Below are 21,337 nucleotides of genomic sequence, written 5' to 3'. Positions count from 1 at the left end.
CTCTTGTAATTGACGTGCGGTGAAGATCATTGTCCATGTGCCCCTTAGTGGGCGGAGTCCGCATTGCGACTCTGGGAGGAGCTCTTCAGCCACTGGGAGAAGGCGATTGAGGAGGATTCTTGCGATGACTTTCCCTGTGGCAGACAGCAGGGAAACTCCTCTGTAATTACCGCAATTGGACTTGTCACCTTTCTTGAAGATGGTCACAATTACAGCATCTCTGAGATCCCCTGGCATGCTCTCCTCCTTCCAGATAAGAGAAATGAGTTCATGAATTCGCGCCAGTAGTGCTTCTCCGCCATGCTTTAGTGCCTTGGCGAGGATTCCATCTGCTCCTGAGGCCTTGTTGTTCTTCAGTTGTCGGATGGCCTTTTCAACCTCATGCCGGGCTGGGGTTGTGCTGAGATGGTGGTGGGTAGCATGCTGCGGGATGGAGTTGAGGACACTCGTGTTGAAGACAGAGTCTCGGTTAAGGAGATCTTCGAAGTGCTCCTACCAGCGGGCACTGACTGCCTCTCCGTTCTTGGCCCGCAGTGGGGTGGGGCCTTGGGTGCTTGGGCCGTAGATGGTCTTGACTGCGCTAAAGAATCCATGCACATCATGGTTGTCGGCTAGCTGCTGGATCTCCTGCGCTTTCTCCTCCCACCACCTGTTCTTTAGGTCGCGAGTTTTTTGTTGGACCTCGGCCTTCAGGCATCTGTAGAGCTGCTTTCTTGCTCTCGAGTTCTGTTGCTATTTCCAGATCAGGAATGCCTTGTGCATGCGGCTTATTAGCTCCTGGATCTCCTGGTCGAACCAGTCTTGGTGTTTCCTGGTCGAGTGACCGAGCGTCTCTTCACAGGTGCTGATTATGGAGGCCTTGAGTGCACTCTGTGTCTCTGAATCACCGGGAGTCTTCAGGTTGGTTGTGAGGCACAGTCTGAATAGTGCTTTCTTAGTGGGGTCTTTGAGTGCTCCAGCGTTGATTTTCCTGCGGCATTGTTTCTGTTGCCGCCGCAGTTTTGGGGCCACATTGATGGAGTTGACAGAGCGGATTAGGCGGTGGCCTGTCCAGCAGTCAATAGCTCCTGTTATGGCGTGGGTGATGCGGACGTCCTTGCAGTCCTTCGCTCGGACGATGACGTAGTCCAGCAGATGCAAGTGCTTGGAGCGAGGGTGCTGCCATGAAGCTTTGTACTTGTCTCTCTGACGGAACAAGGTGTTGGTTATGACAAGGCCATGTTCTAAGCATTTCAACAGGAGGAGGGTACCGTTGCAGTTGGCTTTCCCTACCCCCTCTCTGCCGATCACACCTCTCCAGGAGTCTGTGTCCTTTCCAACTCTAGCGTTAAAGTCGCCAAGGAGGATCAGCTTGTCACCCGTTGGGACTCAGGACAGGGATTGTTCGAGGCTGGAGTAGAATTCCTCTTTGGTCTCGTTTGTGGCTTCCAGTGTTGGGGCGTATGCACTGATAACCGTAGCGCACTGGTTCCAGGCTAGGGTGAGCCGAAGAGTTATGAGGTGCTCATTTATACCGCTAGGGGAGTCTCTGAGACGCCCAACCAGTTCATTTTTTATGGCGAAGCCTACCCCATGGAGGCGGCATTCTTCTTCAGGTTTGCCTTTCCAGAAGAAGGTGTAACCACCGCCTTGCTCCTTGAGCTGGCCTTCCCCTGCCCGCTGGGTCTCGCTTAGGGCAGCGATGTCAATGTCGAAACGTCTGAGCTCCCGGGCAACGATAGCAGTACGGCGTTCCAGTCTGTCACTGTTGGGGTTGTCCATGAGGGTCCTGACGTTCCAGGTCCCGAACTTCATTTTAAAGGGTGGAAGATGCCTGTGCATGAATTCTTTTAACGTGGGGTGGCCGTTGCACACCAGCTACCACACGGGCTTGCCAGAGCAAGGTCTTGGTCCAATGGCAAGGAGATCCAAGACGATTGGAGACCAGGCTCTGCTACAACGGCCTAGCACACACACACAAACATAATGCTACTGTCCTCCTCCCTCCTTCCTGCAGGTCCTCTCTGCTTGGGTTTCGTAGGATGCATTGTGGTCCTCCCGACCTCACTGTTGGCCCATGCCACAGCTTCCCTAGGCCCCGACCCCGCTGCTGGTCCACGCTGCGCCACTCCTGGGCCTTGACCTCACTGCTGGGCTCATCCTCGCTCCTGGGTCCCGGCCTCGGACATGAATGTTGTTGTCTCTCACAGGATCAAATTAGCACTGATATTCTCGCGATCCCTGGCCCCGAGCTCCACTCGTGATCCACTAGTCACTAGATCACTAGTCTAGTGAAGAAGCGTAGTCTTGACGGCGGAGAGGTCTGGGAATTTGGGAGCTAAGTTTAAGTGAAGAGCCAGTGCTCACTGAGAACAAAGAACAGGCATGGTCGGGGGATGGGCAGTGGGCTCAGGTAACTTTAACCTTGCAGCTTGAACTTGCAGTTAGGGATAAAATGCACCCACTATTAGAGCCAGGGGAACTTAAACAGCAGAAGAGAGGAGACTGGGGGGAAAAAGAGCAAAGGATGGCAACGGATGGCCAAGGAGCTCCCTAGGGAGCTGCCAGCCCAGGAGCCATCTTGAAGCATCTTGAAGGGTGGATATGGCCTCCTGCTGAGAGTCCTTCCCCTCCACCTCCTCCCTCTTCTAGCAGCTTGTCTTGCTCTGTGTCACCTCTGCTCATTCTTCCTGTCATGCTGCAGGCCATGGGTGATACAAACTACTGCACCCATGTCTGGGAACAACTGGTCTGAGCAGACCGCTTGCAAGTCCTTGAGCACGTGCCAGAAAGCACCAAACACTTCTACAAACTCAGCAATAGCTAGTAGAAATCAATCAGCAGCTAACCTGTAAGTAGGTGATGATCTCTTTAACTAGCATTGGTGCGGGGGGGTCCTTCCGTATGTTCAGCTGTGTGAGGTTGCGAGAGGGCGTTAGCTGCAGCATCGAGGTCGAAAATGGCAGCGCTGGCATCAAATCAGCGTTACAGGCTGACTGATGTCACGATCTGCCTACTCTGCATATTACGATGCACGCTCCCAACGCTGATGCTAACGTCCTCACTAAAATGGTGTCTGGCGCGGCCCGCACCAGAAGTCTGCGTGCGCTGCTCGGATGCCATTTTCGAGCCAATTTGGCACCTGTAGCGCCCAAAAATGAATTTGTAGTCCAGGGTATTTTACAGCCCATCGGGAAACTGAGGGGATGGGGTGCAGTGCTGGTTTTACACCCCGCACCAGTGGCCCTGGATATGGAGCACACGGTGTCCGCCGGCACGCTCGAGGCCTTCCGCAACCGGTGGGCACCGCGGGGACTGGAGTGCATCATCACCCCGGCCAATCAAATTTTAATTTAAGTTGTTAAAGTTTTATTTAAAGTTTTATTAGTTACAAATTATTTGTTTAACCCTCCAAAACCAGAAGAGTACACCCCGCACCATTTTGCTCTCTATTGAAGTCAACACAGAGTAATATTGAGCGGGATGTCAATCAGCGTTACACCCAATCATGTGGGTTTCTCGCCCAATGAGTTTGGTTAATATTACCCCAAAGGCTGCTGGGCTGTGTGTCATCTTTTGCTCCTCAACTTAAACAATCACTAACCTGTTTTAGGACTCAGTGATGTGTAGATTGAAGCTCATAAGAGGGCTTATCGGGTTATATTTTACAGATCAGTGTGCAGCCCTGTATTGCGAACACTACTTCATTTAATCTATTCTAACAAATGGATGGTAAGGGGTCTTTGCAAACAATTAATTAAGCACAGCTTCATTGTTTTATTTGCAAAAAGCTGAACAAGTGCAGAGCTGAATGGCTGCATCAAAGGTTCCCATCTGTTCAGCCAAACCAATCAGACCAAAACAGCAATAATACGATTCACAAGGCTTTGCATTGAGTGTATCATTGCCAGTTTAACAGTTGGCATTACTACAGGTGTAATATCATAAACAGTTCACCTGTGTGCCCATTATAGTTGTTATTGGATGCCCATGAATCCAAAAAAGCTCATTGCAGTATGTGAGTTCATATGGACTGAAATTAAAAATAAATCTGTTTAACTATATTTTGGACATGGGTAGAAACATAGAAGATAGGAGCAGGAGTAGGCCATTCAGCCCCTTGAGCCTGCTCCGCCATTCAATGCGATCATGGCTGATCATCCAAATTCAGTACCCTGTCCCTGCTTTCTCCCCATATCCCTTGATCCCTTTAGTCTTAAGAAATATATCCAACTCCTTCTTGAATATATTTAATGAATTGGTCTCTACTGCCTTCTGTGGTAGAGAATTCCACAGGTTCACCACTCTCTGGGTGAAGAAATTCCTCCTCATCTCAGTCCTAAATGGCTTACCCCTTATCCTTAGACTGTGACCCCTGGTTCTGGACTCCCCTGCCGTCGGGAACATCCTTCCTGCATCTAGTCTGTCAAGTCCTGTTAGAATTTTATAAGTTTCAATGAGATCCCCTCTCATTCTTCTAAACTCCAGCGAGTACAAGCCCAATCGACCCAATCTCTCCTCATACATCATTCCTGCCATCCCAGGTATCAGCCTGGTGAATCTTTGCTGGTGAATTCCAGCCTTAAATGTAGTTGGTGTATATCCAGAGAGTTTCAGGGGTTGCATTGGTGTATATCCACAGTGCTGCATGGGTTACATTGCTCTGACCCTGTTCTGCAGGTGCTGCACTGTTGTGACTGCATAATGTGGGAATTGCATTGTTGTGAATATCCCTGCTGCAAGACTTCCAGTGCTGCATGTCCTGAGTGCTGCAGAAGCTGCACTGCTGGCGTGTCCGGGTGCTGCTGGAGTTGCACTGCTGCTTGTCTGGGGTGCTGCTGGAGTTGCACTGCTGGCGTGTCCGGGGTGCTGCTGCAGTTGCATTGCTGGCGTGTCCGGGGTGCTGCAGGAGTTGCACTGCTAATTGTCCTGGGTGCTGCAGGAGTTGCACTGCTGCGTGTCCGGGGTGCTGCTGGAGTTGCACTGCTGTGTGTCCGGGGTGCTGCAGGAGTTGCACTGCTTATTGTCCTGGGTGCTGCAGGAGTTGCACTGCTGTGTGTGCGGGGTGCTGCTGGAGTTGCACTGCTAATCGTCTTGGGTGCTGCAGGAGTTGCACTGCTAATTGTCCTGGATGCTCTGGGAGTTGCACTGCTGAAGTTGCACTGCTGCGTGTCTTGGGTGCTGCAGGAGTTGCACTGCTGTGCAGTTTGCATCCCTCCTCCTGCAAGTCTCAGGATCAGTTGCCAGTTGGCCAGCCCGCTGCTTGTGTGAGTGCGGAGAGCGGAGCGGAGAGACGCAGCTGCCGGGAGTTCAGTGCCATTTCTCTCGGCACGGTCCGGTTTCGGGGGTGTCAGTCAGACTGTCGGGTCTGGATGTGGTTGATGCTGCTGTGCTGTACCTGGAGGGACGATCGGATGGGCGAGGAGGAGGGTGGGTAAGGCCAGGCTGTCAGACGGGAACCTCAGATGCAGCAGACAGTGGGTGGGTGCAGTCAGTAACACCGGCTGACTGCAACCACCTCTGCTCATTAAAGAGGACTTTGCTGTCCCGAGCTCCATTCAGTTGCATGTTAATACTCTGAGGTGCTTATGAGCGTGTCCGGTGCCTGCCCTGCCTTGTCCATCCCCTCCAGGCTGCATTATGTTACATTGCGCTGACCCAGTGTTTATATCTCTTTCTGGTCGCATGCTCCATTGCATTGAGTTGCGGTGCTGTATTCTAATGCCTGGTTGCAGCAGGAGGCATAGCCTTCAGTCGGTTGCATTATGCTTTGTCTCTCTGGCTGCAGCTGGGTGCATGTCCTGATGGGCCCTCCGTGGTGTTGCCATAGGCCTGTCTGGCCGCAGGAAGGCTGCATGGCTCAGCTGGGCGCTATTCAGTCGCACTGAGTTGCTGTGGTGTGTGTTAACATTCTGTCTTGGGTTGCAGGGGGATGTTTGCCATGCTGTGCAGGATGTGGCCGCTCCATCTATGATGGTCAGTACCTTCAAGCTCTTAATACAGACTGGCACAACGCCTGCTTCAGGTAGGAACCCAAGCTCCTGGCACTACACCCAGTCTGCACCAATGTCAGTCAGCATTAATAGAAACAGAAAATGCTGGGACTACTCAGCAGATCAGGCAGCATCTGTGGAGAGAGTTATAGAGTTAACGTTTCAGGTCGATGACCTTTCGTCGATTTACCTCATCCGCAGTATTTTGCTTCAGTCAGCATTAAACCTGGTCCACATCCTGCGAATGCTCATTTAAAGCAATAGTTGATCTGAGATCCAGCTCATGTTGTATTCTGTAAATTGCATACAGTACACAGTGTATAATACACTGTTCATAGTGTGTGCACCATATGCACTGCACATAGTGTACACTGCACAGTACATAGTACCAGCATTGTCGATGGGATTTCAGTAGATTGTAATGGTGATCGTGTGAAGCTTTCCAACTATGTGCACCAGAACAGTGAAAAACTGCAGTAGAATTCTTGATTGTCCTTCCACATTTAGGTTGTGTCTGAAGAGAATTTTTGAGCATAACACTGGGGTGAAGTACTTATGTTTGTTTGTGTTTTAGGCAGTCCCTTGGAACCGACGATGACTTGCTTCCACATTAAAAATCAGTTCGCAGGTGACTGATGAGTCCAATGCGGGACCTACAGTTTCTGTCACAGGTGGGGCAGACAGTGGTTGAAGGGGCAGGTGGGTGGGGTGCTTGGGTTGACGTGCGCTCCTTGCGCTGCCTGCGCTTGGCTTCCGCTTGCTCCCGGCGAAGAGACTCGAGGTGTTTGGCGCCTTCCCGGATGCATCTCCTCCACTTTGTGCGGTCTTGGGCCAGGGATTCCCAGGTGTCGGTGGGGATGTTACACTTTTTCAAGGAGGCTTTGAGGGTGTCCTTGAAGCGTTTCCTCTGCCCACCTGGGGCTCTCTTGCCGTGCCGGAGCTCCGAATAGAGCGCTTGTTTTGGGAGTCTCGTATCGGGCATGCGGACAATGTGACCCGTCCATCGGAGCTGATTGAGCGTGGTCAGAGCTTGGATGCTGGGGATGTTGGCCTGAGCAAGAACACTGATGTTGGTGCGCCTATCCTGCCAATGGAGCACTGGTGTGGGAACAATTTGAATTAAGAATATTAACACAGTGTATTGGCATAAATACAATTTTACCTAAGGTAGTTGTACCAATAAATGTTGTGACAATACTGCATGTAGTAAACCATGCACAGCAGACATGAATGTACTGCCTGTGGTGTACACTGAAATAAGTACTGCCCACCACACTGTTACTAACCATCCCCATGCTGTTGAGGTCTGACCATTTCCACTATACAGTGATACTGTCTGAACATTCAGCATTGGGGGATTTATAAACAATGTACCAGATGAGACAAAACTTGGAAGTATAGTGAACAGTGAGGAGGAGAGTGATAGACTTCAAGAGGACATGGACAGGCTGCTGCAATGGGCGGACACGTGGCATATGAAATTTAACGCAGAAAAGTATGAAGTGATACATTTTGGTAGGAAGAACGAGGAGGGGCAATATAAACTAAAGGGTACAATTCTAAAGGGGGTGCATGAACAGAGAGACTTGGGGGTATATGTGCACAAATTGTTGAAGGTGGCAGGGCAGATTGAGAAAGCAGCTAAAAAGCATACAGGATCCTGGGCTTCATAAATCGAGGCAGAGTACAAAAGCAAGGAAGTTATGATGAACCTTTATAAAGCACTGGTTCGGCCTCATCTGGAGTATTGTGTCCAATTCTAGGCACCGCACTTTAGGAAGGATGTGAAGGCCTTAGAGAGGGTGCAGAAAAGATTTACAAGAATAGTTCCAGGGATGAGGGACTTCAGTTATGTTGATAGACTGGAGAAGCTGGGGTTGTTCTCCTGGAGCAGAGAAGGTTGAGAGGAGATTTGATAGAGGTGCTCAAAATCATGAGGGGTCTGGACAGAGTAGATAGAGGGAAACTGTTCCCATTGGCTGAAGGGTCGAGAACCAGAGGACACAGATTTAAGGTGATTGGCAGAAGAACCAAAGGCGACATGAGGAAAAACTTTTTTACTCAGCGAGTGGTTAAGATCTGGAATGCACTGCCTGAAACGGTGGTGGAGGCAGACTCAATCGTGGCTTTCAAAAGGGAATTGGATAAGTAACTGAAGGAAAGAAATTTGCAGGGCTATGGGGAAAGGGCGGGGGAGTGGGACTAGCTGAAGTGCTCCTGCAGAGAGCCGGCACGGGCTCGACAAGCCGAATGGCCTCCTGTGATGTAACCATTCTATGATATGTTACTGTAAAGATCTATTTGTGGACTATTGTCTGTCAGACCCAGACATTTTTGTTGGTGGTTAGCAATGAATCAATGGCTACACTATTGTAAAGTTCATCCAACACACACTATTCTGTGTGTACTATTCTGGGATCAGTAAGTTATACAGATATGTCTGCAGTATTAGAGTCATGCTGTAACAATAATCTGTTTACACTATTATAGTGACAGTATGGCACAATGCCTGCACTATTGTAGGGTTGCGCTGTTGCCCAGTGATTGTGTGCAGTATTATAGCTTAGATCTGTTGCACAGTGATTATATACACTATTGTAGGGTCGACGTGTTGCACAGTTATTTGTGTGTGTATATTGCAAGGATAGTCTTTTACGTGTGTGTGTGTGTGTGTGCACGTGTGTGTGCGTGCACGTGTGTGTGTGTGCGCACGTGTGTGTGTGTGCACGTGTGTGTGTGTGTGCACGTGTGTACTATCATAGGGTCAGACAGTGACAGTTTGAAACACAGGAAGTAAATATTGCCCAGATAAGAGCAATGGGCACTGCCAGTCTGTAGTAATACCAATGGTGTGTAGGATAATGCCCATTTCTATCATGATACTGGCATTTTGTGCTGTAGGGCTATTGATGAGTATTGACTTGCTATAAATAATTGGATCACTGGCAAGTATTAACAGTCTGCGCTATACTGCCTGTCTGTAGAGAATTGTCAGCAATGGATATTGCCAGGTTGTAGAGTAATGACCATTACGCTCTACTAAGCTGTAAAGGAAGAAGGAACTTGCAGTTACACAGTGCCTGATGATGTTTCTCCAGTGTTGCCAAGCTCTGTTTTATTGCCAGTCTGTAGAATAGTGCTGTCGGGACTGAGTAATGCCATCATTGACAGTCCGTAGGGTAGAAAGAGAATACTATAGATAGATGGATGGATACATTTATACAGCACCTTTCACAGCCTCAGGATGTCCCAAAGTGCTTCACAGCCACTGAAGTACAGCAAAGTGCAGAGATAAAGGCCATATTATCTGTTTTTAGTGACGTTGGTTGAGGGATAAATGTTGGCCAGGTCACTGGGTCTTTCATATCTACCTGAGAATGGAGCCTTGTTTTAACATCTCAGCCGAAAGATGGAGCCACTAACAATACACAGTCACTGAGCATTCCACTAAAGTATCAGCCTGGGTTACGAGCTCTGGAGTGGGGATTGATCCCACAACCTTCTGAATCCAGAGGGAAGAGTGCTACTACTGAGCCAAGACTGACCCTCTCCCCGAGCCATACATCCCCCACATACACTCTTCCTGCTCCGCCCATTAACTGTTCGTTCTTAGCTGTCTCCATTAGTGGGTGCTGTTTAACACTACGCCCTGCCCTCTGGAGCTCTGTCCCTTAAATCCCTCACCATTTCCCCCTCTACTCTAAAATGTCTCCCAAATGCTCTTTGACTGGATTTTTATTCCCCTCCCCCCCAACTTTTGAAATATTAGTTCTTGTTGCAATTGATCTGGGATTTTGAGGTTGTAACTAGCAGAATAGATAAGTGGATGTGGTGTATTTGGATTTTCAGAAGACATTGAATAAGGTGCCACACAAGAGGTTATTAAAACAAAATTAGGGCTCATGGGATTGGGGGTAATATACTAGCATGGATTGAGGATTGGTTAATGGACAGAAAACAGAGAGTAGGAATAAATGGATCATTTTCGGGTTGGCAGTCTGTAACTAGTGGGGTACTGCAAAGATCAGTACTTGGGCCTCAGCTATTCACAATCTACATCAATGATTTGGATGAGGGGACCAAATGTAATATATCCACGTTTGCTGATGATAAAAAGCTAGGTGGGAATGTAAGTTAGGAGGATGCAAAGAGGCTAATAGGGGATATAGACAAGCTAAGTGAGTGGGCAAGAACATGGCAAATGGCATATAATGTGGAGAAATGTGAAGTTATCCACTTTGGTAGGAAAAATAGAAAAGCAGAGTATTTTTTAAATGGTGAGAGATTGGGAAATATTGGTGTTCAGAGGGACTTGGATGTCCTTGTGCATGAATCACTGAAAGTTAACATGCAGGTACAGCAAGCAATTAGGAAAGCAAATGGTATGTTGGCCTTTATTACAAGAGGATTTGAGTATAAGAGTAAAGATGTCCTCCTGCAATTATATAGGGCCCTGGTGAGACCACACCTGGAGTATTGTGTACAGTTTTGGTCTCCTTACCTAAGGAAGGATATACTTGCCATAGAGTGAGTACAATGAAGGTTCACCAGACTGGTTCCTGGGATGGGGGGTCTGTCCTATGAGGAGCGATTGAGTAGACTAGGCCTATATTCTCTAGAGTTTAGAAGAATGAGAGGGGATCTCATTGAAACATACAAAATTCTTACAGGGCTTGACAGGGTAGATGCAGGGAGGATGTTTCTCCTGGCTGGGGAGTCTAGAACCAGGGGTCACGGTCTCAGAATAAGGGGTTGGCCATTTAGGACTGAGCTGAGGAGAAATTTCTTCACTCAGAGGGTGGTGAATCTTTGGAATTCTCTACCCCAGAGGGCTGTGGAGGCTCAGTCATTGAGTATATTCAAGACAGAGCTCGATAGATTTTTGGATATTAAGGGAATCAAGGGATATGGGGATAGTGCAGGAAAGTGGAGTTGAAGAGATCGTCAATCATGATCTTATTGAATGGCAGAGCAGGCTCGAAGGGCAAAATGGCCTACTCCAGCTCCTATTTTTTATATGTTTATAATAATGGGGTAGTGGAGAGGAACCTTTACTTGGGTTCTAACCCATGCTGTACCTCCCCTGGGGGTTGTTTGATGGGCCAGTGTAGAGGGAGCTTTAGTCTGCAATTTGTGACCAGTGTTTGTAGGCTAAAAATTATCCAGGGTTCCTGTTCCTGATCGCTACCCAGTAACTCCTGCTGGGAATTGCACGTGTCGAAGTTGGTTAAGGACATTATTGACTTGGACTGTTCACCCTCTAGGTGAATGATCCGCCCTGTCTACTCACATATGAAGAACGACTGCTTGTTTGAGACACCCGAGGGCTGCTGCTGCCTGTGGAACTGTCGGTGCCGGATGGTGCAGCAGGGGAGGCGGTCTAACAGAGCACTTCCTGTGTAAATGAAACCTCAGGAAGTAGTACACCCTGTGTATAATACTGACCCTATCCCCTCCAGGCATTTAGTGTGCATTCTCTCTCTTCATACGCGCACTTATTATTTTGCTAATATTTGCAAATACAGAAAAATATACCCCATGGGGAATCCAAACTCATTGGCCGCGAAATTCGGTCCGTAGCGCTTTTTTTCCCGGTGCTACGGGTGCTGTTTTGTGCCGAAAATGGCATCCGCATCGCTCGTGCACACTTCTGGTGTGGGCTGCGCCAGATGCCATTTTAATGAGGCCGCTGGTACAAGTGCTGGGAGCGTGTACCAGGAGTATGCAGAGTGCGCTGATCATGATGTCAGTCAGCGTGTAACCCTGATTCGACATCGACGCTGCAGCCAGTGCCTTGTCTTAAACACACACAGCTGAACATGCGTTCAGCAGCAGGAAGGACACCCCACCAACGCTATTTAAAGGGATCATCATCTGCTTTTAGGTTAGTTGCTGCTTGATTTCTACTGGCTCTTGGTGATTTTTGTAGAAGTGTTTCTTGGTTCGATGTCTTATTTGAAGTTGCTGAAGTCTCCAGGGAGTGGCGTGGCAGGTTATTTCAAGGCTTCTGCTCAGAGCAGTTGCTCCCAGACATGGGTGCTGCAGTTTGTATCACTCTTGGCCTGCAGCATGATGGGGAGAATGAGCAGAGCAACACACAGGAGGACAAGCTGCTCGAAGGGGGAGGAGGGCCCTCAGCAGGAGGCCATTTCCGCCCAGGGTCTTCAGGGAGCCCTTCTCCTGCCGCAACCTCAGCGAGAAACAGTGTATGCAACAACTCCGCTCCCCTAAGGAGGTGCTCACTGAAATCTGGCCCCTGTTGCAGGCAGACCTACAGTCTGAAAGCAAAGCGAGGATGGCACTGCCAGTGGCTGTGAAGGTGAGCGTGGCCATGAATTTTTATTTATCGGGCTCTTTCCAGGTTGGAGCAGGCGGCATTTGCAACGTCTCCCAGTTCGCTGTTCATCGTTGCATAAGGGAGGTCACTGAGGCTCTGTGCAAAGAGAGGTGAATACATTTCATTCTTGCCGGAGAGAAGCAGGCGGAGCGATCATGCAGCTTTGCCAGGATTGCAGGCTTCCCCATGGTGTAGGGTGCCATTGACTGCACACGCATCACTTTGTGGGCACTGCAAGTGAACTCCGAGATGTACCGCGACTGGAAGGGATTCCACTCCCTCAATGTCCAGCTGGTGTGCGACCATACTCAGCGCATCATGCAAGTCAATGCTCAGTATCCTGGCAGCAGGCACGATGCCTTCATTCTGAGGCAGTCCGCTGTACCATCTGCATTTGACCCACCACAACAAACCAGAGGGTGGCTACTCGGCGACCAGGGCTATTCGCTGACCAACTGGTTCAGGACACCGCTGTGCAACCCAACCACACGTGGGCAGCATGCATATAATGAAAGCCATGGTGCCACACGGAATTTGATCGAGCAGCCCATTGGGGTCCTTTTAAACAACGCTTCTGCTACCTGGATCGCTCTGGAGGAGCCCTGCAGTACTCGCCAGAGCGCGTCTCAAGATTCGTCATGGTCTGCTACATGCTGCACAACTTCGCCATCGTGAGGGAACAGCCCTTGCCACCAGGTACACGGCGAAGAGGAGGAAGGGAGGAGGAATCCAAGCTGCCCCTTTCTGGCCGGGCTGCCCTTTGTCAACTGATCTGACTGCAGTACCAGTGAACGCAGCCCCAATTCCCCATTCTCCCACAGTCCCACGGCTTGCCTTCCCTCTGTTACTGACCATCACAGCGTCCTCTTGGCCACAATGCTGAAATAGAAGCCACCACAAAACAAACATTCCAATCCAACTTTATACATCAATCCATCCAATATTAAATAACAAAGTCAACTAATCAGCCTTGTGCATTCCCTTAGTGCCTGTCTTCCGTGTGCCTTTGCCTGTCCTAGTGCTCCTACGCAGTGCTACCCCAGTGGCTGCAGCATGGCTGCTGGAAGGCTGCTGTTTTTCAGTGGGAGAGACTGCAGATGGCCTTGGAGGACAACCTCGAGCAGCTCTGGGCCTAGTAGGCCCGGCTTTAGACTGCATGTGCGGCAGCAGTCTAGGCTGGTTGGCTGGCGGGCAACAGCAAGGGCACTGGCAGAGTGGCAGTGGTGGAAGTAGGAATGCTGTCCTGAGCGAGGACATCACGTTCGTGCTCCACGAAGCCACTGCCAATCCCCCGGGGCGGCACCTCCGCAATCTTAGTCTGGAGGACAGATTGCTGGACTGTTGTGACCCTGCAAGCCCCTTTCAACACTGGTAACCGCAGCCATGATGGTATCAGTCTGTGCTTATGTGGCAGCAATGCCTTCAGTCTGAGCATCCACTGTAGCACTCAAGATATTGGGTGGCTTTTGCTTGTGCTGCAATGGAAGCTGAACCATAGTCCATCAGACGCTGTATCACGGTTGGATCCACAAGTGTGCTAATGGAGTTGCCCATCACTTCCTGGCAGGAAAGGATGGGCTCCAAGCTCTGCACAAAGCCCTTTGCAAGGTTGGTGCCATACTCCTCCATGCTCCTTGACATTGCACTCAAGCTTTCTGGCAGGCCTGCACTCTACAGTTCCCACGCAGCCGGCTCACCAGCTTTTAAATTGGAAAAACTGCGCATGCGCGGTATGTTGAATGAGCCACGAACCCCCCAAAAAATTAAAGGGAACAAATCAGGCTTCTTCTGTAGGCCTCCCCATCGAAGTCCTCATCTGAGTCCTGTGCAGCAGAACTCATGTGCAACCTCGCTCTCCGGGGAGCTGGTACCTGCGCTACCCATTTCCCCCTGCCCTGGCTGCAGCCACACGTGCACAGTGCCTCTCCGCCTGCAAATCCCGCGCCTAACCGATCCTCTAAAATATGCGGAGTGTCAGTATCTGAGCTGGTAGCTGCAAGTGTGAAATCGTGTGACGGGGCGTCTTTTGCATCAGTTCCTTCTTTCTGCTCCTCTGCCACTGCCGTTCTTGGGTATCTGAAAGGAGAAAGGCACAAGGGTAAGGTTGTTGGAAGGGAAGGGGGCGAAGCAAGAAGTGCATGCTTACACCATCGGCAGCTTGTAAATCAGAAGAGATTGTAGGATGAGGGGGAAGTGGGATATGAGAAGGAGGATTAGGTATGATGATACCGACATCTTGTATTGTTTTGGTCCCGCCGCTGACTACAAGCTCAGCGCTGGCCGCTCCAATTATCTCCAGCACTATCTCCTCCATGGTAGTTAGGTCCTGCAGGCACGCCTGTCCCCCTGCCAGTTAGGTTTTGTTGCCACTGGTTGTCAGCCATCTTGTCCTACAAGAGAGAGGGGAGTGTGGTGCAATGTGTTTGGTTGATGTGCCTATCATGGTTGAATGGCTGACATTGGGTGCAAGCTGTGAGATGTTGGTGTGAGGCTTGCAGCAGTGGTAAGTGTGTGAGGGTAATGTGAGGTATAAGTCTTGTTTGATAGAGATTGTTGGTAGGTAAGTGATGGGGATGTGGTGCATTGAGCAGTGTATGAGGCTAGTGGTGCAGATGGTGGGATATGATATTTGAAGATGAATTCACTGACCTTGACCACTTGTGAGGTCATTAACCATCTTCAGGTCCTTGGGGCTACACTGCTGGCATTGACAGCGATCTGCTCCCATTCCCTTCTCAACATGTGTCTGGAGGGTCTTCTGGCCCCCTGTGGATAGAGGGCATCTCTCCTCCTGTCCACCTCCTGCACCATGGCTTCGAGTGCTGCATCTGATAATCTGGGAGCCCTCTCTGCCATGTTGCGCCATTTTCACCTCTCCCTGTAGGTCACAGCTCCCTATACAGCCAATGTCCCAAACTCCTCCATCACCATCCCTGGGTATGTCCAAATCCACCAGGGGTGGCAGCGGCACAGTGGTATACAGTCGGGAAGGAGTGGCCCTGGGAGTCCTCAACATTGACTCCAGACCCTATGAAGTAATAAATACTGGCCTTGCCAGCAACGCCCACATCTCCTTAAAAAAAAACAAATAAAAAAAAGCAGCGACTTCCAGTACCTGCTGCAGCCAGAATGCACCTCCCATTGAAGATGTGCAGGCTGGCTTTAAGAAGTGCAGACTATCTCTAATTGGAGCGAGCCTTGCACGGACTTGGCCCCCCTGCTGAAGCGTGCAGCCACTCTGCGCGTTTAGTGCTGGGCTGCACGCTGCTGTCATTTAAATTAACGGGCAGCATCAAGTTTGGGTGCTGCATGCATCGGAAGGAACGGGCATGGGGTAGTCGTGCATTGAGAAACCTGCGCCTCTTTTCACTTCTTATCCAATTTCTCGGCCATTGTCTTTGAGCGCAGTGATGTTTGCAGCATGGAGCCTCGATCACATGCAGCGTTTAAAACCATGTTCCTATTAATTTCTACATACATCTGTTGGACATCTTGGAGAGGTAAAGATTAATAATTGAACTGAACTGTATAACTTCACAGAGCAAAATGCTTTCCAAAATAAACAAAAACAGTGGGATGCCTCAGCAAGGAAATGTGATGGGCGACGTCGTCCATGAGTTGTTTTTTAATTTTTTTTATTCGCTTATAGGGTGTGGGCATCACTGGCAAGGCCAGCATTTATTGCCCATTCCTAATTGCCCTTGAGAAGGTGGTGGTGAGCCGCTGCAGTCCATGTGGTGAAGGTACTCCCACAGTGCTGTTAGGTAGGGAGTTCCAGGATTTTAACCCAGCGACAATGAAGGATTGGTGATATACTTCCAAGTCAGGATGGTGTGTAACTTGGAGGGGATCTTGGTAGTGGCGGTGTTCCCATGTGCCTGCTGCCCTTGTCCTTCTAGGTGGAAGAGATCGCGAGTTTGGGAGGTGCTGCTGAAGAAGGCTTGGCGAGTTGCTGCAGTGCGTCTTGTAGATGGTACACACTGCAGCCATGGTACGCTGGTGGTGGAGGGAGTGAATATTTAAGGTGGTGGATGAGGTGCTAATCAAACGGGCTGCTTTGTCCTGGATGGTGTCGAGCTTCTTGAGTGATGTTGGAGCTGCACTCATCCAGGCAAGTGGAAAGTATTCCATCACACTCTACTTGTGCCTTGTAGATGGTGGAAAGGCTTTGGGGAGTCAGGAGGTGAGACACTCGCCGCAGAATACCTAGCCTCTGACCTGCTTTTGTAGCCACAGTATTTATGTGGCTGGTCCAGTTAAGTTTCTGGTCAATGGTGACCCCCAGGATGTTGATGGTGGGGGATTCGGCGATGGTAATGCCGTTGAATGTCATGGGGAGGTGGTTAGACTCTCGCTTGTTGGGGATATGATGTGGAGATGCCGGTGTTGGACTGGAGTGGACAAATGTAGGAAGTCACACAACACCAGGTTCTAGTCCAACAGCTTTATTTGAAATCACAAGCTTTCGGAGCGCTGCACCTTCATCAGATTTGTTGGAGATGGTCATTGCCTGGCATTTCTGTGGCACGAATGTTACCTGCCACTTATCAGCCCAATCCTGAACATCATCCAGGCCTTGTTGCATGCAGGCATGGACTGCTTCATTATCTGAGGAGCTGTGAATGACGCTGAACACTGTGCAGTCATCAGCGAACATCTCCATTTCTGACCTTACGTTGGAGGGAAGGTTGATGTGGAGCATTTATTCAACACTCGACACAAGTCTGTCAGGTACAAATCAAAAGTCTTTATTACACCAGTGGGGAGACAATCTCTTACTGGCGCACCAGGAGACTTCTCCAAATTGATACAGTAAGCCTTACATATTTATGCGTTCAAAAGTTATGGTAGCATCGTGCACAATCCCGTTGCACTGTTTTAATTGGCTTAAAGCCCCCGTGCACAGTTGCTGATTGGCTAATTCCCTCTCGCGCGTCACATGACTGTTCGCCTATATTTATTGTCACATGATCTTTATGGTCTCACCTGTTGTTATAATTTTGTAACCTTCAGTAAAACCACATGTCTGCATTTCCATAGTTTGTGGTTAATCATAGATGATGCTTCTGAGCTAATTTCATCTAACCTTGCAAAAGCATCAAGACCTTCTGGTCAGCATGTCTGAACTATCTTTGCTGGTCTCTGTCTCAACCGTTTCTAGTGTGCAAGCTGCATTGTTAACCCCTTAATTCCTGAAGGGCGCTGATGCCCCACTTCAAGGTCATTGATGAAGCAGCTGAAGATGGTTGGGCCTAGGACACTGCCCTGAGGAACTCCTGCAGCGATGTTCTGGGGCTGTGATGATTGACCTTCAATCACCACAACCATCTTCCTTTGTGCTAGGTATGACTCCAGCCAGTGGAGCGTTTTCCCCCTGATTCCCATTGACCAGTTTTACTGGGGCTCCTTGATGCCACACTCGGACAAATGCTGCCTTGATGTCAAGGGCAGTCACTCTCACCTCATCTCTGGAATTCAGCTCCTTTGTCCATGTTTGGACCAAGGCTATAATGAGGTCGGAAGCTGAGTGGTCCTGGCGGAACCCAAACTGGGCATCAATGAGCAGGTTATTGGTGAGTAAGTGCTGCTTGATAGCACTGTCGATGACACCTTCCATCACTTTGCTGATGATTGAGAGTAGGCTGATGGGGCAGTAATTGGCCGGGTTGGATTTGTCCTGCTTTTTGTGGACAGGACATACCTGGGCAGTTTTCCACATTGTCGGATAGATGTTAGTGTTGTAGCTGTACTGGAACAGCTTGGCTAGAGGCGCAGCTAGTTCTGGAGCACAAGTCTTCAGCACGATAGCCTTTGCTGTATCCAATGTGCTCAGCCGTTTCTTGATATCACGTGGAGTGAATTGAATTGGCTAAAGACGGGCTTCTGTGATGGTGGCGACCTTGGGAGTAGGCCGATATGGATCATCCACTCGGCACTTCTGGCTGAAGATGGTTGCAAACACTTCAGCCTTGTCTTTTGCACTCGTGTGCTGGGCTCCACCAGCATTGAGGATGGGGATATTCATGGAGCCTCCTCTTCCTGTTTGTTGTTTAATGGTCCACCACCATTCACAACTGGATGTGGCAGGACTGCAGAGCTTTGATCTGATCCGTTGATTGTGGGATCGCTTAGCCCTGTCTATAGCATGCTGCTTCCGCTTTTTAGCATGCATGTAGTCCTGTGGTGCAGCTTTCCCAGGTTGGCACCTCATTTTTAGGTATGCCTGGTGCTGCTCCTGGCATGCTCTTCTACACTCCTTATTGAACCAGGCTTGCTCCCCTGGCTTGGTGGTAATGGTAGAGTGAGAGATATGGCAGGCCATGTGGTGGAATACAATTCTGCTGCTGCTGATAGCCCACAGCGCCTCATGGATGCCCAGTTTTGAGCTGGTAGATCTGTTCTGAATCTATCCCATTTAGCACGGTGGTAGTGCCACACAACACAATGGAGGGTGTCCTCAGTGTGAAGATGGGACTTCGTTTCCACAAGCACTGTGCGGTGGTCACGGCTACCAATGCTGTCATGGACAGATGCATCTGCGACAGGTAGATTGGTGAGGACGAGGTCAAGTAGGTTTTTCCCCTCACGTTGGTTCTCTCACCATCTGTTGCAGGCCCAGTCTGGCAGTTATGTCCTTCAGGACTCGGCCAGCTCGGTCAGTAGTGGTGCTACCGAGCCACTTTTGGTGATGGACATTGAAGTCCCCCACCCAGAGTATATTCTGTGCCCTTGCTACTCTCAGTGCTTCTTCCAAGTGGTGTTCAACGTGGAGGAGTACTGATTCATCAGCTGAGGGAGGGCGGTTGGTGGTAATCAGCAGGAGGTTTCCTTCCCCATGCTTGACCTGAAGCCATGAGACTTCATGGGTTCCAGAGTCAATGTTGAGGACTCCCAGGGCCACTCCTTCCCGACTGTATGCCAGTGTGCCCCCACTCTTGGTGGGTCTGTCCTGCCGGTTGGACAGGACATACCCAGGGATGGTGATGGAGGAATTTGGGACATTGGCTGAAAGGTATGATTCTGTGAGTATGACTATGTCAGGCTGGTGCTTGACTAGTCTGTGGGACAGCTCTCCCAATTTTGGCACAAGTCCCCAGATGTTGTTGAGGAGGACTTTGCAGGGTTGACTGGGCTGGGCGTGCCGTTGCCGTGTCTGTAGCCTGTGTCGAGGGCGATGCCAGGTGATCCGTCTGGTTTCATTCTTATTATTTTGTTTTGTAGCAGTTAGTTACAACTGAATGACTTGCTGGGCCATTTCAGAGGGCAGTTAAGAGTCAAACACATTGCTTAATGTGATTAAAGTATAACTTTTGTGGCTCATGTAATAAACATAGGCAAAGAGGTCAATTACTATAGTTTAGGAAGATTAAGAATTAAGAAGGGGAAAATAGAATACGAGAGTAAGTTTTCAGGGAACATAAAAACTGTCTGTAAAAGCTTTTATAGATATGTGAAGAGAAAAAGATTGGTGAAGTCAAGCGTAGGTCCCTTGCAGTCAGAATCGGGAATTTATAATGGGGATCAAAGAAATGGCAGACCAACTAAATACATATTTTGGTTCTGTCTTCACAAAGGAGGACACAAATAACCTCCCAGAGATGTCGGGGAACATAGGGTCTGATGAAAGGGAGGAACTGAAAGAAATCAGTATTTGTAGGGAAATGGGCCTGGGCAGCACGGTGGCATAGTGGTTAGCACTGTTGCCTCACAGCGCCAGGGACCCGGGTTCGAATCCGGCCTCGGGCGACTGTCTGTGTGGAGTTTGCACATTCGCCCCGTGTTTGCGTGGGTTTTCTCCGGGTGCTCCGGTTTCCTCCCACAGTCCAAAGATGTGCGGGTTAGGTTGATTGGCTATGATAAATTGACCCTTAGTGTTAGGGGGATTAAATACGTGGGGTTACGGGGATCGGGTGGAATATGTGTCGGTGCAGGCTTGATGGGCCAAAATGGCCTCTATCTGCACTGTGGGGTTTCTGTGATTTCTGTGATTCTGTGAAATTCAGTTGCTTGCGCCAGCCGGTAGCGCCTTAGGAGGAGGAGATGTTGGGCGCTAGGCGGCTAGCGGCCGGGCGCAGCGCGATCTGCGCCTCTCCCCAACTTCACTAGAGATTTAGCGTCGGCGCAAAGTCTTCGCGCGCGCTCAGCTGCGCGCGCAGATCCTGACGTCATTTCATCATGCAACGCCCTTTGTGCGCCCCAAACCGGAACTTCAGTGGCGCCGCCCTTCTTTGCGCCTGGCGCCCCCAGCGACTGGTAGAGGGGAACGGTTCCCAGTCGGTGCGGGGGGCGCTATTTAAAGGGGGCTCCTCCTGCATTATAAGTGACAGCCATTTTGTGCCAATCCTTCTGTGTGAGAGACAAAGGCAGAGAGCTTTCTGCTTTGACTCAGCGCTCGCACAGGTACTTCTGGCTTCAGGCCAGAGCTTTGCACTTGGATTTCACTTTCAGTGCCATAGCCTTGAGTCGCCACATATACTGTAATGGGAGCTACAATGGGTGGAAACGTTGGCTTTCAGCATTGCATTCAAAGGGATCAGAGACGCCGTGAGAGAGTGCCAGTCATGGCCAGACGGAGAAGGGCCAACAGGTGTCGGCACAGGAGGCCTTGCCCACCCAGGGTATACCGCCAGCAGTTCTCATATCTGAACATGTCTGAGGAGCAGTGTGTTCAGAGGCTGCGATTCAGAAGGGAGGTGGTCACTGAGATCTGCCACCTGCTTCGCAGAGATCTGCAGCCACAGCTGAGGAGCAGGACGTCTCTGTCGGTGGCAGTGAAGGTGACGGTGGCTCTCAACTTCTATGCCACCGGCTCCTTCCAATCCGCTACTGGGGACATTGCCAACATCTCCCAGTTCGCGGTACATTGCTGCATCCGACAGGTGAACAATGCCCTTTTCAGAAGGAGACGTCAGTACATTTCCTTCCCCATGACCCTGGACAAGCAGCAAGAGCGTACAATGGGATTTGGAAGAATAGCGGGCTTCACCATGGTCCAGGGTGTAGAACTGATGAACCAGCATTGGTCAGG

The 21,337-nt window shown here is 49.9% G+C and overlaps 1 protein-coding gene across 1 annotated transcript in view; it reads left to right on the top strand.

The window, feature by feature from the left end:
• Window positions 1–5,213: 5,213 nt before the first annotated feature.
• The window catches only part of limk1a (LIM domain kinase 1a), an 83,183-nt gene continuing 67,059 nt past the window's right edge, over window positions 5,214–21,337 (top strand). Inside the window, exons 1-2 of the mRNA XM_085964356.1 lie at window positions 5,214–5,409; window positions 5,908–6,004. Coding sequence (XP_085820482.1) covers window positions 5,352–5,409; window positions 5,908–6,004 — 155 coding nt within the window. The 5' untranslated portion in view covers window positions 5,214–5,351. The remainder of the gene's footprint in view (window positions 5,410–5,907; window positions 6,005–21,337) is intronic.

Source organism: Somniosus microcephalus, chromosome 22 (genome assembly GCF_052327205.1).
Source record: "Somniosus microcephalus isolate GS21.2 chromosome 22, FLI_Smic_1.0, whole genome shotgun sequence".
Classification (NCBI taxonomy): Eukaryota; Metazoa; Chordata; class Chondrichthyes; order Squaliformes; family Somniosidae; genus Somniosus; species Somniosus microcephalus.
This window is presented reverse-complemented; position numbering and strand designations above follow the sequence as displayed.